The sequence below is a fragment of the Phocoena phocoena genome, chromosome 2, assembly GCF_963924675.1.
Source record: "Phocoena phocoena chromosome 2, mPhoPho1.1, whole genome shotgun sequence".
In the NCBI taxonomy this organism is placed as follows: Eukaryota; Metazoa; Chordata; class Mammalia; order Artiodactyla; family Phocoenidae; genus Phocoena; species Phocoena phocoena.
In genome coordinates, this window is record NC_089220.1 from 106,355,665 (window position 1) to 106,371,292 (window position 15,628).

The 15,628-nt window shown below is 43.2% G+C and overlaps 1 protein-coding gene across 2 annotated transcripts in view; it reads left to right on the forward strand.

Annotated features, from left to right (window-relative positions):
- Positions 1–2,295: 2,295 nt before the first annotated feature.
- Positions 2,296–15,628, forward strand: part of USP3 (ubiquitin specific peptidase 3) — a 91,486-nt gene continuing 78,153 nt past the window's right edge. The window contains exon 1 of one of the 2 annotated variants that reach the window (XM_065871497.1): positions 2,296–2,502. In XM_065871497.1, the coding sequence (XP_065727569.1) occupies positions 2,412–2,502 (91 nt within the window). In that variant the 5' untranslated portion in view covers positions 2,296–2,411. The remainder of the gene's footprint in view (positions 2,503–15,628) is intronic. The other variant, XM_065871498.1, reaches the window with a different exon arrangement.

Consider the following 15,628-nt stretch of genomic DNA (forward strand, 5'->3'; position numbering starts at 1 on the left):
GGGGAAGACAGACATTAAACAAATAATTACGTGCCTGAAGAGTGTTTTAAAAAGGCAGAATATGGGGGCAGACAAGGGCATCACACACCTGGAGGTAACCTGGCATTGGGGCAGGGGCAGGAAAGGCCTCCCTGAGGAAGTGATGTTTAAGCTGAGGTCTAGATGATAAGGAAACTGAGTCTTTGCGAGGGTGAAAAAGGAACCGTTACGTGCTAGGATAAAAGACTGGCGTGAGTTCAGGGCATGTTTCATGGCTAAATGAGGGGGCATGGATCGTAAACGGGGGGTAGGTTTCTGGAAGGAAACAGAGGTTGATACAGCCAGGCCTTGAAAAAGAATCGGTTGATAGGAGGAGAGGGTTGGGACAGCCTGGGCAGAGGTCACATTTATTGTTTATCCTCCCCCTTCCTAGGAATTATTCTCTCACCTGCTGTCATTAAAAAGAAAAAAGCTATAAATTATTGACTATCTGCTATGGGGTGGAAATTCTCACGAATTCTCGCATCTTCCTTGAGAGATAAGTATTATTTTCCCAGTTTTACGGATAAAAAAGGCTTGGGAGGACTAGAGACACTTGCTAAAGTTGGTCACCAAGTAGGCAGCAGGGCTAGGATTTGAGCAGCTGCACTTTCCACCACAACTCGTCACTGCCATAAAACCTCAAGATGGCTTGCTCTAAAGCAGTCAAGTAAAACTTGGGGAGCAATCAAAGAGCATTGACAGAGGAACTGGAAATACTCCGGGAGTTGGTGAAGGGGGGGCGAGGGGGGGGGAGGAAAGTGTGGGCAGAGAGGCCGCAGGTGAGTGGACACCGTTAGGCAGAGGAGTGCGCGGCCGAAACCGAGAGGTGGCGGGTGGTGGGGAGGATGGCGAGGCGTCCTAAGTGACTGAGAGGGCATCCCTGGACTGCTCCAGGACTGCACTGCGGGGAGGTGCCCTGCTCTAACCACTACCCGGCCCGGCCCAGTTAATCATTTCCTGACCTTCCTTCCTCCTCTCGCCCAGCCCGCAGGATTGCCACATCAGCCTCCCCCTCCCCCTACTCGCCTCCTGGCCCTGTTGCTCCTTCGCCGGGTTTTACAAGGAGCCTCAACTTTGAGGCAATGTTCGTAACAGCCCGGGACGTCCTCAAGGCCGTGCCCCGGAGAGATAGCAGGCTCGCTAGGGTGTAACGCTTGCCCTACCGGCCGCTGGAGGCCTGCCCTATCCTCTTTTCTACGAAGGGGTCAGAGAGGCGGGGATCCAATCCAATCCCGGCACGGATTAACCAATTACAGACTCGGTTTCCCCTGCGGTAAAAAGGAGGATGGTTTAGAGCAGCTGGCGGTGTGGTGCGAGGTTTAAATGAGGTAGCGTGTTAAGTGCCTGGTAGGAGACAGCAGCAGGTGTTTAACAAATGTTAGATCCCTTCCCTTTTTATCACCTGGTAACCGGGACCGCCCTGCTCAGCACACCCAGGTTAGTTACCTCATTTAAACTTACACCGGAGGGTGAGGTACGAATGTCCGACCACGTGCTCGAGGTAATGCAGCTGGTGAGTCACAGTGACCGGGTCTGAACCCAGATTCACGATCGTCCCCGCACTCAGCACCCAGGTGGCTGGCAAAGGCCACGTGTTCAGAACCTAGAACCCAGTCAGTATCGTACCTGCCGCAGGGAGCAGACCACTAAACCAGTACTGCTCTGGGACCTATGCATCCCGCTGGGCCACCGGGGGCCAGGCCCTTAACCCCTCTGAGCTTGTGCCTTCGTGTGTAAAATGGGGGCTGTCTGTCTGCCCGGGTGGTTTTAATTTTCTTCTTCACACTTTCTTGTGTGGCCAGATTTTCTACCGCAGTGTAGTCCGGCCACCACACACTACGCAGGGTCAGTCTTCTCTGACTGTGAGCGCTCGCCGGGCCGGGGTAAAAGCCGCGGACCGGCCCGGCGTGCCCCGGCTTGGCGCCCCACCCTACCCGGGGCCGGGGGAAGCCGCGGCTGCCGGGGACAGCGGAGTTGGGAAAGTCACTTCCGAGCGCTGTCCGACGCTGGGCCACCAGCCTGCGAGCGCGGGGACCCCACCCCGCGGGAGAGGACGGGGGCGGGGCCGGGCCTGTAGGCGGGGCCTGCCCAGGGGAGGGGAGGGGCCGGCCTGGGAAGACGGAAGCCTCCAGCCTAGGGGTGGCGGCAGAACCCGGATGCCGGAGCACCACGTTTTCCGGAGCCGGGCTTCGGGAGACGGCGGGCGGGAAAACCCGGCGCCCGGAAGCTTTTGCTTTCTTTGACGCAAGGGCTCGGGACGCAGCCGCCGTCGGCAGAGCGCCCGGCGAGGAGCGACCCCAGGCAGAGCCTTCGGAGTCCCTCCTCCGCCCCTCCCCCCCTCCCCGCCTGGTCTCGGAGCCTCAGTCCTCCTCGCCGCCCTCCTCGTGGCCATGGAGTGTCCGCACCTGAGCTCCAGCGTCTGCATTGCCCCGGACTCAGCCAAGTTCCCCAACGGCTCCCCGTCGTCCTGGTGCTGCAGCGGTGAGTGCGGCCCCAGGCGGCCCTGCAGCGCACCCGAGGCCCCGGCTCTGCCGGGCCTGCCGTCTAGGGGCCGCGGGCAGTCGGCGCGCGGACTCGGGGAGCGGTGCGGGCGAGCCGGGCCCAGCAGCTGGGGAGGGGTACGCGGCGAGGCGGGCGGAGCGGCGGCGGCGGCTCCTTTGTTTCCCGCGGCCCGACGGTCCGGCCGGCGAAGGAGAGGCCCGCGAGGGATAGAGACCGCGGGGGCCACGAGCTCGTGGGGACGGCGGCGAGCGGGGACCCTGGCCTGCGGCTTGCGCCCCCGCGCCGCCCTGCAGTGCCCGGGGGTTGTGCTGGCCTGTGTCGCCGGGTCGGGGGCCGCGGGAGTGGGTGTCCGGCCCCCACAAGGCGGCCGCACGTGTGGCGGGGCCCGAGTTGCGTCCCCTCCTAGACCGGACGGGAAAAGCGCCGCTCAGGGGCGCAGCTTTGTCTGGGCTGCAGGGCGCGCTGGGGCCCTTCGCTACCTGCCCCGGACCCGCTTCCTTTCGCTTCCCCCCATGCTCCGGCGACTAGATCCACGCCGGGCAAGCGGGCGCCGGGACCTCGAGAGGTCTCAGAACTCGGGCGGCCGAGGTCGGAGTCTTTCATCAGCCCGGGAAGGTGAAGTTTGAAAACAGGCTGCGGGCTGAAAAAGCTCAGAAGGCTGATCGAGCAGCTGCTTTGGAGGGGCGGCTCGCGTTGCCTTTCAGATATTTTTGTTTGTTTGAAATTGCTTTGGGATTTCCGAGTGTATGTGCTGTAGGACAGTTATTAGGTTTATGTAATGCTTTTGCATTGCTTAAGCATCTTATCTCCTTCTGCCGGGCCCCTCGGAAGCCCCAGTGCCCTCTTATTGTCTGCTCTACCGACTTAAGATCGCACCGGCCACACTGCTTTGATTACTTCCTGGTAGGGCCCTGGTGCCGCCGATAGAGTCTTTGTTTATAAGCTTTGAGATGATCAGTGGTAGTTTGCGTTGTAGTGTAAAATTTGAACTGTGCATTTCAAAAATCTTAAGTTCATTTGAAGAAATAAAAGGAGGAAAACAGCAATGGTACGATTTAGCTGTGTGACATTTCTCATTGTGGGCCGGAGCTGGGAGGATAGTTTAGAGAATGCCTTGACACTTTTGACAGGTTACTTAAATGTTGATCATGTCCTTGGAGAAAAATCCAGGTAAGGCCACAAAGAAAAATGTACCCTGGGATAAGGAATGGAAATAACTGCCGTTTCCTTGAGCTCTCAGAGGTTTGATGCTTTGCTTGCCTTTGTAAAGTCAGATTGTCTTTTTCTGCATAAAGCCCATGAAGATTAACCGGTTAATTGGTTTTATGGTGCAGTATTGCAGTTCTTTTATGAGGGTGTAGAAACTTACCTACGAATGTTTCTTCTACAGTGAATGTTGAGTATGAAACAACAAATAAGGTGTGTCAAATTGCTTTACAAATTAGTTGGTGTTGTATTATCTATAATTGTAGGTAGAGCTGTGGTGCTGTAACTGTAACCCCAACCCCAGGGATTGAAAAAAAAAAATGACCAAAGTAAACTCTAGGAAAAGCATACCTCATGAGGAATGATGAAATTACTTCTCCTCATCTGTGGTGAACTGCAGGGATAGATACAAAGCAGACAGCACACTTCTGGCTGTTTCTAGGTAAAATCACATCAAATTTTAAAATGGCCTCATTGGTCACATGCATCTAAAAAAAGGAAAAGAGTTTATGCAAGTGGCAGATATCCTGTTGTGAGTCAGTCTTGCCTTTGTCAGTCAGGGCGTCCACTTGAGTGTGGAAAAGAGATACAGAAAGTTGAGCATCTCTTGAGGAACTTAAGTTAAATTGGAGCATAACTAAGAGGCTTGTGCTGATAAAAAGAACAAACTAGTATGTGTAGTCTTCAGGGAGGGGTGATTTTTTTTTTTACATCTTTTTTGGAGTATAATTGCTTTACAATGGCGTGTGAGTTTCTGCTTCATAACAGAGTGAATCAGTTATACATATACATATGTTCCCATATCTCTTCCCTCTTGCGTCTCCCTCCCTCCCACCCTCCCTATCCCAACCCTCCAGGCGGTCACAAAGCACTGAACTGATCAGGGAGGGGTGATTTCTATCCAAGGGCTAGGATGTCATCTTTGCATCTTGCAACGAAGTTTGTCTTTGACACTGCTTTGGGAGGGTGATTTTAGTCATGTGCGTGGATTTGTAGAACCAATAAAGCTAGTTTTGCAACTTTATGTGGGTTTTTTCCTTCTGCTCATATTCTACGAGTTGAACCCATTTCATGTGGGCCTTCCGCTTTAACTTCTTGGCATCCATTCATTGATATAGTCTCATGTTTTTGTATTGAGTTTGATCTTGTTCTTGCCCGCCTGTTGTTTCAGTGATTAAATGATTATTAAAGCTGTGAGGGCTTCCCTGGTGGCACGGTGGTTGAGAGTCTGCCTGCTAGTGCAGCTTGAACACGGGTTCGAGCCCTGGTCTGGGAGGATCCCACATGCCGCGGAGCAACTGGGTCCGTGAGCCACAACTGCTGAGCCTGCGCGTCTGGAGCCTGTGCTCCGCAACAGGAGAGGCCGCGGTAGTGGGAGGCCCGCGCACCGCGATGAGGGGTGGGCCCCTCTTGCCGCAACTGGAGAAGGCCCTCGCACAGAGGCGAAGACCCAACACAGCCAAAAATAAATAAATAAACAAATGTGGGGTTAAAAAAAAAAGCTGTGAGTCCTTGACTAATTCATCATCTTGGAGGGCTATGTATTCTGGCCTTTATTCTCCAGCACTCTGGAATTTCTTCCTGCGTTTGTTTCTTTCTTTTTGGGTAGCCAGTGTGTGGAATAATGCGGTGACCAAGTATTGAGTCTGATTACCTTCTCATTAGGGAGGGAAAAATCTCTGTTTTGGCACTGGGACACTAAAATTAATGCCCTTGCCTTGTTTTCTTTGGGAGTTTGCAGTTACACCACAGTGAAACAGCCTTAAGGCAGCCAAGCAAATTGCAAAAGACCAGCATCCTAGGCTCTCCTAGGTAGCAGTACATCCTTGGAAGGTAGTTCTGTTTCCTTGGAGCATCGGTTTCATTATGTCATGTTAAAAAAAAAAGCGGGGGTGGGAGTAATACTTCCCATTTACTTCACAGGTTGTTGTTAGGATGAACAAGGTAATTTTTGTGAAAACTTTGAGAAACTCCAAACACTGTTCAAGTAATAGGTGGTATTATAGGTCAGAACATCTTTATAAAGAGGACTCTCAATAAATATCTAAAGCCCCTTAGATAGGGCCTGGGATGGACTGGCTTTATGCTGAATTATGCTTTTCAAGGAGATATATAATTCAACAAGATTAGAGGTGTAAGAAGTAATTATACTTCACAATTAACTTGAGCTTCTTATCTATGGGAAGCCCTTGGTATATATTATTGTATATGTTTTATAATTGTGTACCACAGTGGTTCTCAAGCTTTTTGTCTTCAGGACCCCTTTACCCTCTTAAAATTATTAAGAACCCAAAGAGCCTTTGTTTGTACAGCTTATATCTATTGATATTTGCTGTACTAGGAATTAAAACAAAAAAATTTAATATATATTTATTAAATCATTACAATTAGCAATAATAATTCCATTACCTGTTAACATAATAGTTTGTATAAAATAACTATACTTTTCAAAGCAAAAAAATTGGTGAGAAGATTGGCATTATTTTAATTTTTGCAACTCTGTTGTCTGGCTTAATAGAAGACAGCTGGATTTTCATATCTGCTTTTGCATTCAGTCTCTTGAGATATCACACATCATGTAGCTTCTGGAAAACTCCACTGCATGCTGGTGAGAGAATGAGGGTAAAGAATAAAAGTAACATCAGTGTTATTTATGAAAATAGTTTGAGCTCATGTACCCCATGCAGGGGTTTTGGAAACTCTCAGGGCCTCAGGATCACACTTTGAGAACCCACTTGTATACAATGATAGTAACAGTTAAGGACACCTGCTCTGATCAAAATAGCTTTAAAATATTAAAGAATTCCTTAAGGCCTTAAAACTAGCATCATTTATGTCTGTGTGGAGACTTACAGAGTTTATAAAATGTATTAACTGGGACCATGGGGTCCAGTAGTCAGTCCCTTGCTCTCAAAAAAGTTACAGTCTAATCTAGTTGGGGAGAGATAGGAAACTAACTGGTTAGAAGATTAATCCATGTTGTGGTTTAAGGTAAATGTTGAAAATAGCAGTCTCCTAATGAGGTAAAAGTTGATTTATGTCTAATTTTGCTAAAGGCATTATCATATTTATTTACTTATTTATTTATGGCTACGTTGGGTCTTCGTTGCTGCACGCGGGCTTTCTCTAGTTGCAGTGAGCGGGGGCTTCTCTTGTTGCGGAGCACTAGGCGCGTGGGCTTCAGTAGTTGTGGCTCGTAGGCTTTAGAGCGCAGACTCAGTAGTTGTGGCACACAGGCTTAGTTGCTCCGCAGCATGTGGGATCTTCCCAGACCAGGGATTGAACCTGTGTCCCCTGCATTGGCAGGCGGAATTTTTTTTTTTTTTTTTTTTTTTTTGCGGTATGCGGGCCTCTTACTGTTGTGGCCTCTCCCATTGCGGAGCACAGGCTCCTGATGCACAGGCTCAGCGGCCATGGCTCACAGGCCTATCCGCTCCACGGCACGTGGGATCTTCCCAGACCGGGGCATGAACCCGTGTCCCCTGCATCAGCAGGCGGACTCTCAACCACTGCGCCACCAGGGAAGTCCCTAGGCATTCTCATTTTAAATGAAAAAATTTTAAATAAAAGAAACTAGGACATTCTCTCAAGGTTTTTGTTAAGTGCACATATCAGAGGTTATTTTCAGAAGCTGGAGGCTTGGGCATTTCATATTTATGTGGGTAAAAGAGTTAAACCAGTGGCAAAGTACTGAGGAGAAAACCCAAATTGTTTAAAAGGATGACCTAAACACAACTGTTTTAATAACTAAGGAAAGCCAAAGACTTAAAGCGTTTGGGTTAAGTAGCTGGTTAAATTGGAGATATTTTAATAGCATAGGCATGAGAATTTTTCCGTGATTAATTCTTCAAAGAGTTGAGAAGGCCTCTCTTTTTAAAAATAATTAATTAATTAATTTTTGGCTGCATTTGGTCTTCGTTGCTGCATGCGGGCTTTCTCTAGTTTCTGCGAGTGGGGGCTACTCTTCGTTGCGGCCCACGGGTTTCTCATTGCTGTGGCTTCTCTTGCTTGCAGAGCACAGGCTCTAGGCACAGGGGCTTCAGTAGTTGTGGCTCTCAGGCTCTAGAGCGCAGGCTTGGTAGGCGGATTCTTAACTGCTGCGCCACCAGGGAAGTCCGAGAAGGCTTCTTAAAGTTTCTAGTACATGCTTGCCCTCACGTTACCTAAGGAAAGTAAGTGTAGGGACTTCCCTGGTGGCGCAGTGGTTAAGAATCCACCTGCCAATGCAGGGGACACGGGTTCGAGCCCTAGTCCGGGAAGATCCCACATGCCGCAGAGCACCTAAGCCCTTGCGCCACAACTAATGAGCCTGTGCTCTAGAGCCTGCGAGCCACAACTACTGAGCTCACGCGCCAAGAGCTTGTGCTCCACAACGAGAAGCCACTGCAATGAGAAGCCTGTGCACCGCAACGAAGAGTAGCCCCTGCTCCCTGCAACTAGAGAAAGCCCGCGTGCAGCAACAAAGACCCAACGCAGCCAAAAATAAATAAATAAATAAATTTATTTTAAAAAAAGAAAAGTAAGTGTAGATTAAGTAAATGTTTTGCAGTTTGGGGTGGATATTGGAGATAAAACCTTTTTTGAAGATCCATTTAGTAGGATGGTGTTCTGATTATTGATTCCTTGTCATTGGTAATAAATCTGTAGTTTGTGATAAAGCTTGCGATAAAGGTGAGAAATCCCGTTGATGGGATGATGAGTTATTTTGTATCGTATTTCTCTCACAACCTGAATCTAAAGAAGACTCTTGTATGCCCAGTAGACTAAATTTTCTAGGTAGGACCAGTCATTTGTTCATCATAAGGTCAAATGCGTTTACTGCATTTTAGTAATAACTCTGTATGAAATAATTTATTAAGTGCCTAGAGTGTAATAAGACACTCAGTAAATATTTGCTTAATGAATGAAGGAACTTTCTTCCACTTGGATGGTGGCTGGAATGGCCTTAAACTTTATGTTTAAAATAAATGGAAAGTGAGCTTCTCCCCAGAATGCTTTCACCAGTCTTCACTTCCAGCTTTTAGTCTGTAAAGTAAACTTTGACTGGATTGTGAGCAGCTGACCATCTGCAATGTTGTTACCACAACGAATTTGTATTCGTTTGACATTCTGTGTTTATAGGTGGGCAGGTGGCCATTTTTAGTAGTAAATGTGGATGGGGCAGTTAAAAATCAATGGACAGGTGATACTTTTTTCACATTAATTTTGAAGATTAACGTTTGATTTTTATATGCTTTTCTGAAGAATTTAAACTTTTTAAAAAATAATATTTGTACACTTAAGTCAAATGTAATTGTCTTTCTGGTTTTTCTGGCAGTATCCACCCCCAGTCCCAGCCCCCAGAACCTTAAAGCAGCCTAAGCATATTTCCAAAGTCTCTGAATAATTGGTAGTACATGTGAAGGACCTGGAATTTAGAATGTGCTCCATGTGTTTGTTTGAAGAGGCTGCAGTCTAGGGATTCAGCCTAACATTTTGCTGTTGTGAAGAAGTTTTGACACATGGATCAAAAGTTATTTTCTGATGGTATTCTTAGTAGTATACAAAGACTATCCTTCTTGGCCTAAGCAGGAGAGAGGATGGGATTGATGGGAGAATTTGAACTCTTCGTTTCTGTTTCTTGTTATTCATTTATCCTCAAAATAGCTCATTCTCATCATTCTTTGCTTTTACAGCATTAGCCTTAGGCTCTTATACCATCCTACTTTTTCCTCTTTGAAATTTATGCAATTTCCTTCTTTACTGGAATATAATAGATTAATTTTGGATCCTTTAAACTCAATTTGGTAATACTTATGTTTTTCTAGTGTTTGTAGCTCAGTAAGCAGAACAGTGAGTAATTTAGTTTGTAGCTCATTGAGTAATTTAAATTCCTGTTTTAAAATTTAATTGAGTCCCTCTTCCATCAGGGAGTAATTTACAAATATCAGTGCATTTCCCCCAACCTACTTTGTTTTTTCTTTTTGAGCTATTTCTCCTTTCTTGAGCTGTATTATATATTTTCCTTCTTTGAAAAAAAAAATTAGTGTCCAGCCTATGGGTTTCGTGTTCAACCTAGGTATCCATATAGACTTGGGTAGTAGTTTATTAATGTTTGAAGTGGAAAGTATATACTGTTTAATGTATTTTAGTGTTTTATGTTTATTCATAGCGCCTTTAAACGTGAGAGCAACTGCATTCTAGGTGTTTTAATAGAGCTTTCCTGGACAGATGGCTTAGGAGGAAGTACTTAGATTCGCAGCAGGGGCTAGTACTTTTTGGAGCGTTTATTTGTGATGAAGCTTACCTTGATTGACAGCTTAGAATGCTGAGAATACCATTAACAACAGGAACAGCTTGTTCATCTTACCTAGAATTGTTTTGTGCCAAGACCTCTGGAGATGCTCTGTGATTTGTTAACAGTCTGTTTTGAGAATGTAGGTAAGAGTAGGTATCTTTCACAATGAAAGGAAATTTACCTAAAAATTGTTCATTGCAGTTGTATCCTGAGATCTTTCCGATTGTTGAATGATCTTTGGCTTAGAAATTTGTAAACAGAGATCATCTTTTAACTGCTGTGAGTCTGCAGATGTTAGTATATATAGTAATTCCAGATGTTTTCTCATCTATGAGTTTTACTCAGTAGGAGGAGAGCTGAGAACAACCTAAAGTAACTTCAAAGCAGTTGGCTAGCATTTAATCCTGACTAATTTAATTAACTACCCATCCTTGTAGTTTTTCCTGTTTCATAGATTGTGAAACAGACAAAGATTAACAGAGTTGCTCAAGATGCTTGGGGGCATTAGAGATAGCCCAAAGTTTAAAATACCATTCAAACCATACTTCTGGCTTGCCTTTGTAAAAGCAGGGTCTTTATTTTGTCATCTAGTCACTTACTGCTTGATAAGTTAAAGGATTATAGATGTTTGGAAACATACTCTGAATAATTCCTTTGAAGATTTTTGATGTGAAAGTACATTTTAAATTCTACCTTTTGAAAATAATTTTAGATTTCTGTATTTTTTTTTTTTTTTTTTTTTGCGGTAGTCAGGCCTCTCACTGTTGTGGCCTCTCCCATTGCGGAGCACAGGCTCCGGACGCGCAGGCTCAGCGGCCATGGCTCACGGACCTATCCACTCCGCGGCATGTGAGATCCTCCCGGACCAGGGCACGAACCCGTGTCCCTTGCATCGGCAGGCGGACTCTCAACCACTGCGCCACCAGGGAAGCCCTAGATTTCTGTATTTGATTAGCCCTTCCTCCCCCTGTTTATTGATTAAAGTGCCACCAAGTTGGAACTAGATTGTTAGTACAGTTGGAAGAACACTGTTTTTGAACGTCTGAATTTCGGTTCAGGTCTAATTTTTTTGTAGGCTGAAATTCACATTACTTTAGTTCAGATATCATGAGTCAGCCTTCTCACCATAGCTATGGATAAAATGCAGTTAGCTTTCAGTTATTACATAAATGTGCTTCGCTCTTGAAGTTGCCCCCTCCCATTTTTTCATTTTGTTTCTGCTGGAGGAGATTCTTTTTGGAGGTGGGTTTGTTGTGGGGTGGGAGAGGGAGAGAATTCTTAAGAAAGGGAACTTTGCTTTTGCCTCTGGTAGCTCAGAGGTTATTTGAATCTTTGCTTTTAGGCAGGGTACTTTGTTGATTCCATCTAGTTATATTCTAAGATTTTCCAATTATATTTCTTGTAAAAGTTAATTATAGTCTTTAGACTGCAGGGCTTAAAACAGATTTCCCTCCCTTCTCCCCCCCCCTTCTTAAGACATACTGAAAATTAGGTATATATGTGTGCTATTTACAGATACACAAAATGCAGATAAGCTTAAGATGGCAGTTTCAGATTTTGAAAACTGTTGTTGAACTTAAACTTGGACATTGGAAAATGAAGTTTGTAGTTGTCTTTGTGTTTATCTAAATACTTCACCATTAATCGATGCTAGCTAATTAGATTTTATAAGACTCTTTTGAGGAGGGAATTGAGAGTTTATTTTGAATATGAACCAGCTTGTGTCTTTGAAAAGATATTATAACCAACTGGAGTTTTTCTGGAGACTTTGTACTTTAGGGTTGAATAGCTCTATCAGTGGGCTGTTTTCCATTTTGAGTAGATGTTCTTTCCTGATATTTTTTTCTTTGTTCTAGCTGGGTTTAAGGCAGCCTTGTAGAAATCTGCTTGCCTGTCTATCCTTGACCTGCCCTGAAGACTCTTAATTTTGTGGACTGTTCTTAATACTATTCTCATCACCAGGAAGAGCAGGCTAGTGATTAACTGTCATGTTCTTGCGGGTTTAATTTAACTGATTGTAGGGTAGTACACTTGTTGATTTAGCTTCTTTAAATCTTTGTCCTTACTGACCACACTCAGGTTTTCTTTTTTAGATAATAGATTATTGTCCATTCCTTTGTCTTGAACATTTGTTGTACAATATTGGGATGGTAGGACTTTGGTCCAAGTTTGTGAAGATCCTGCTGAAATTTCTAGGGAGCAAGTTTTTTTTTGGTGATGGAATGTTTCCTTGGGATAATTGATAGTTAACATGTTAGAGATATATTCTAATATAATATTTTTGAAAAATAACTTCTATATATAACTCACACACTCTGGGGCCAACATTTATATTATTGATTGAGTGATTTGTAAATTTTAGTGTCACACAGTAAAATTGAGATTAACTCTAGTTTCCATTTGAATTATTTTGAATGTTAATTGTGAGCTGTATTAACATTGGAGAAATTGTTTGCAACAACTAGCTCAAGCTTCACCTTATGTGTATGAAGTAGCTACCAAAGCTCAATGTTCATGCTGTGAGAATTTAATTCTAATTTAATTTAACTGCATCGGTTTCATTTCAGTTATTTCAAGTGTTTTGTTTGTGTATAGTCTTTTTAGAAACTCATTTTAAAAATATTTTTCAGGCTTTTTTTCTTTGAATAATTAGTAGAGATTTTTGCGGAAATGTGGGTCCGATTTTAAAATTGTACCTATTGGTTGTAAAAAATTTCCAACTCTTGGTTTGTGTTAAATAATTAGAGCAGCTATCAGAGTTTACAGATTCCTATTTTCTGTAATCTTGGGTATCTAGCCCTTTAAGCAGAGTATAAGTATGTGCCCAGTTTGCTTTTTCTTTCCATTTCTTCCTAAAAAGTCCTGTTGATTTTAAAAGAACAGTTTCACAGCACACCAGTAAATACAACTGTTGTAATTTCACACACCCCCATCCCCAACTTTGTGCTTTAGTGCTAACCTATATTATATACCATAAAAACTAGGAAAAGAACTGTACAGTGCAGATATTAAACCTCCGCTCTGAGTAAATTTAGTCTTTGATAATAAGAGGTCCCTTAACCTCTTAATTGTTTCATTTATTTATGGGAGGGAGTGCTTCCTATAAAATATATATATGCATCTTTTCTTATCTTGCATACACTTTTGTTTTGAAATAATAGTTGTGTGGTGTCTACATTTATGACTTGATTCATTTCTTTTGAAAATCCCTCTACTGTTTAACCATGGATTTGCTTATCAGGTTGCTGGCAAAGGCGTGGAATTGCATCAGATCTTGCTATATTAAATAAATGGAATATTGGATGCCAGAATTTTTCTTAAGTGATTCATGGCTTTTGTGTTCATTCTGTGTATAGTCAACTTCGTAAGGAAAGTTATTTTTGAAACAATATAAACCCCGGATAATTTTTCTGTAGTTATTTGTGTCTGGTCTTCCAAAGGCAAAAGTGGCCCATTTTGACTCTGATTTAATAATCTTCTTTGACTTCAGCAGTTCTAATCCTTCTCCCCACTACCCTTTCCTCTCATTTGGAGGTAGGGGCACAGATTCAGTATTTAGCTGAAGACTGTAGAATAGGTAAAGCATAATAGCATCATTAGGTGTTTTTCACCGAAGTAGGTCTGAACAAGTCTGGGTTTGTGACAGAATGAATAATAAAAAAATGTGTTCAGTACATTACAGTTTTAGAGAATATGTAGTTTCACATACATTATTTCCATATGCTGTTTTCATTTGACATTGAAAACTGATTTCAGAAATGCATTTTAAAATACAGTGAAATGCTTGAGCCAGTGAGGGGACCAGTCTTAGGATCAGAATTTGCCTCTGTAGGAAATCAGCAGGACCAGATGCCCTCTCTTTTCTGGCTCTGTAGGTATCTGGATCTGTTAACATAGATGATACATTTTGGCCAGCTTTGAAATGACATTCTCTAGTAGAGGACACATACCATTAGCTCTGAAAATTAGCCTTGTAGTATACAGGGAATTCAGTAGGTGCCTGGCCCCAAATGATAAAGTGCTGTTGTAATTTTTATTTCATGTAATAGATTATAGGCATTTTTTTTAAAGATTAAAAAAATGGTTTAGGCAACTTCATGAATTGATATGACTGTTATATCAATTTACCTTTTAAAGATTAATTCATGTTTTCAAAAAGTAATACGTGTACAGTTAAGTCGTACAGTGTAGTATCAAAAGGGTTAAAGTAGAGCAGCAGCCTCCCTCCCCTCTCCTCTCAGCCCTTCTGTCCACAGACCACCACTTTCAGCTCTATTTAGCTTTCTCTGTCATGTTTACCTACATACTTCTAAGTAATACACTGTTATTTCTTAATTTATCCATTTTAGGTATCATCTCCTGATATCTTGCTATGGTAAATGAGGACATTAGTGTTTGCATTACCCTCCCCTCTGCCCCTCTCTCCATTTCTCAATATAACTAGACTACAGATTTTGATTAATATGGTGATTCCTTTTTTTTGTCTGGCATTTTATTTTTCTTTGAGTTAATAATTGGCTTTTTAAAAAAAAATTGCTTACTTTGCCTTCTGTACATTTTCCCCCAAATGTAACCTATAAATCTATTAAATGTCTATGAATATTATTTTCCAAGCACTTAAACACATAATGTCTTAGTATTATTTTTTCCTGAAGCTTTCCTTCCCAGAGCTCTCTCGCTCCCATCTGAACTGACTGTTCTCTAGGCCTACTTGACAGTTTTTATCCTGTAATTCCCTTGCTATTCTTTTGTATTAGATCTCTCATTTCCTGGATCCCAGGTCTTTCTCTTCCTTGGTTTATTAGACCATTTTGCTGGGGTACATCATCTAGCTCCCGTCTCAGGAGAGGCAAATTTTTGATCCCACGCAAGTCAGACACTTTTATTCTACCTTTATACTTGACTGCTTGGGTGACTATAGACTGTTAGAAAAGATTTTTCTCTTAGAATTTTGAAAGCAGTATTCCTTTGTTTTTAGGCTTCCAGTGTTGTTGAGAAACCTGATGCCTTTTTGATTACTGTTCCTTCATATATATCTTTATGTTCTTTCTCCTGGAAGCTTTTAGGATATTCCTTTTATCCTTGGTGTTCTGGAATTTCAGAATGATGTGTCTTGGCATGGTTAGTTTTGTTTTTTTTTCTAGTGATGGGTACTCAGGGAACTTTTTTTTTTTTCCACACACACACTGTATTTTATTTTTACAAGAGATAAATAGACTGACACCAAGCATTGTGAATGGATGAGCACAACAAAAGCAACAATGATTGCAATTGGTACTCAGGGGACTTTTCAATCTAAACATTTGAGAGTACACTCGTCCTCCCATACTTAAATCTCCTAGTTTGTACAACTCCTATTAATTGAATGTTGAGCACTGTGGGTAGAACCTGTAATTTTCTTATCTTTTTGTTTCTTTGCCGTTTGGTTCTAGTTCCTGAGGTATTCCCTAGGTGTTTTTTTTTTTTTTTTCCCTTCCACCCTTCTATTGAATTTTGTTAATAATATTTTTAATTTTCAAGAGCTTTTTCTCATTTTTCTGACCATTGCTTTTTCATACATCCTGTTGCTGTTTGTTGTTTTATAGTATCTTCTCTCTTTACTCCTGGATTTTAGAGTTTGTT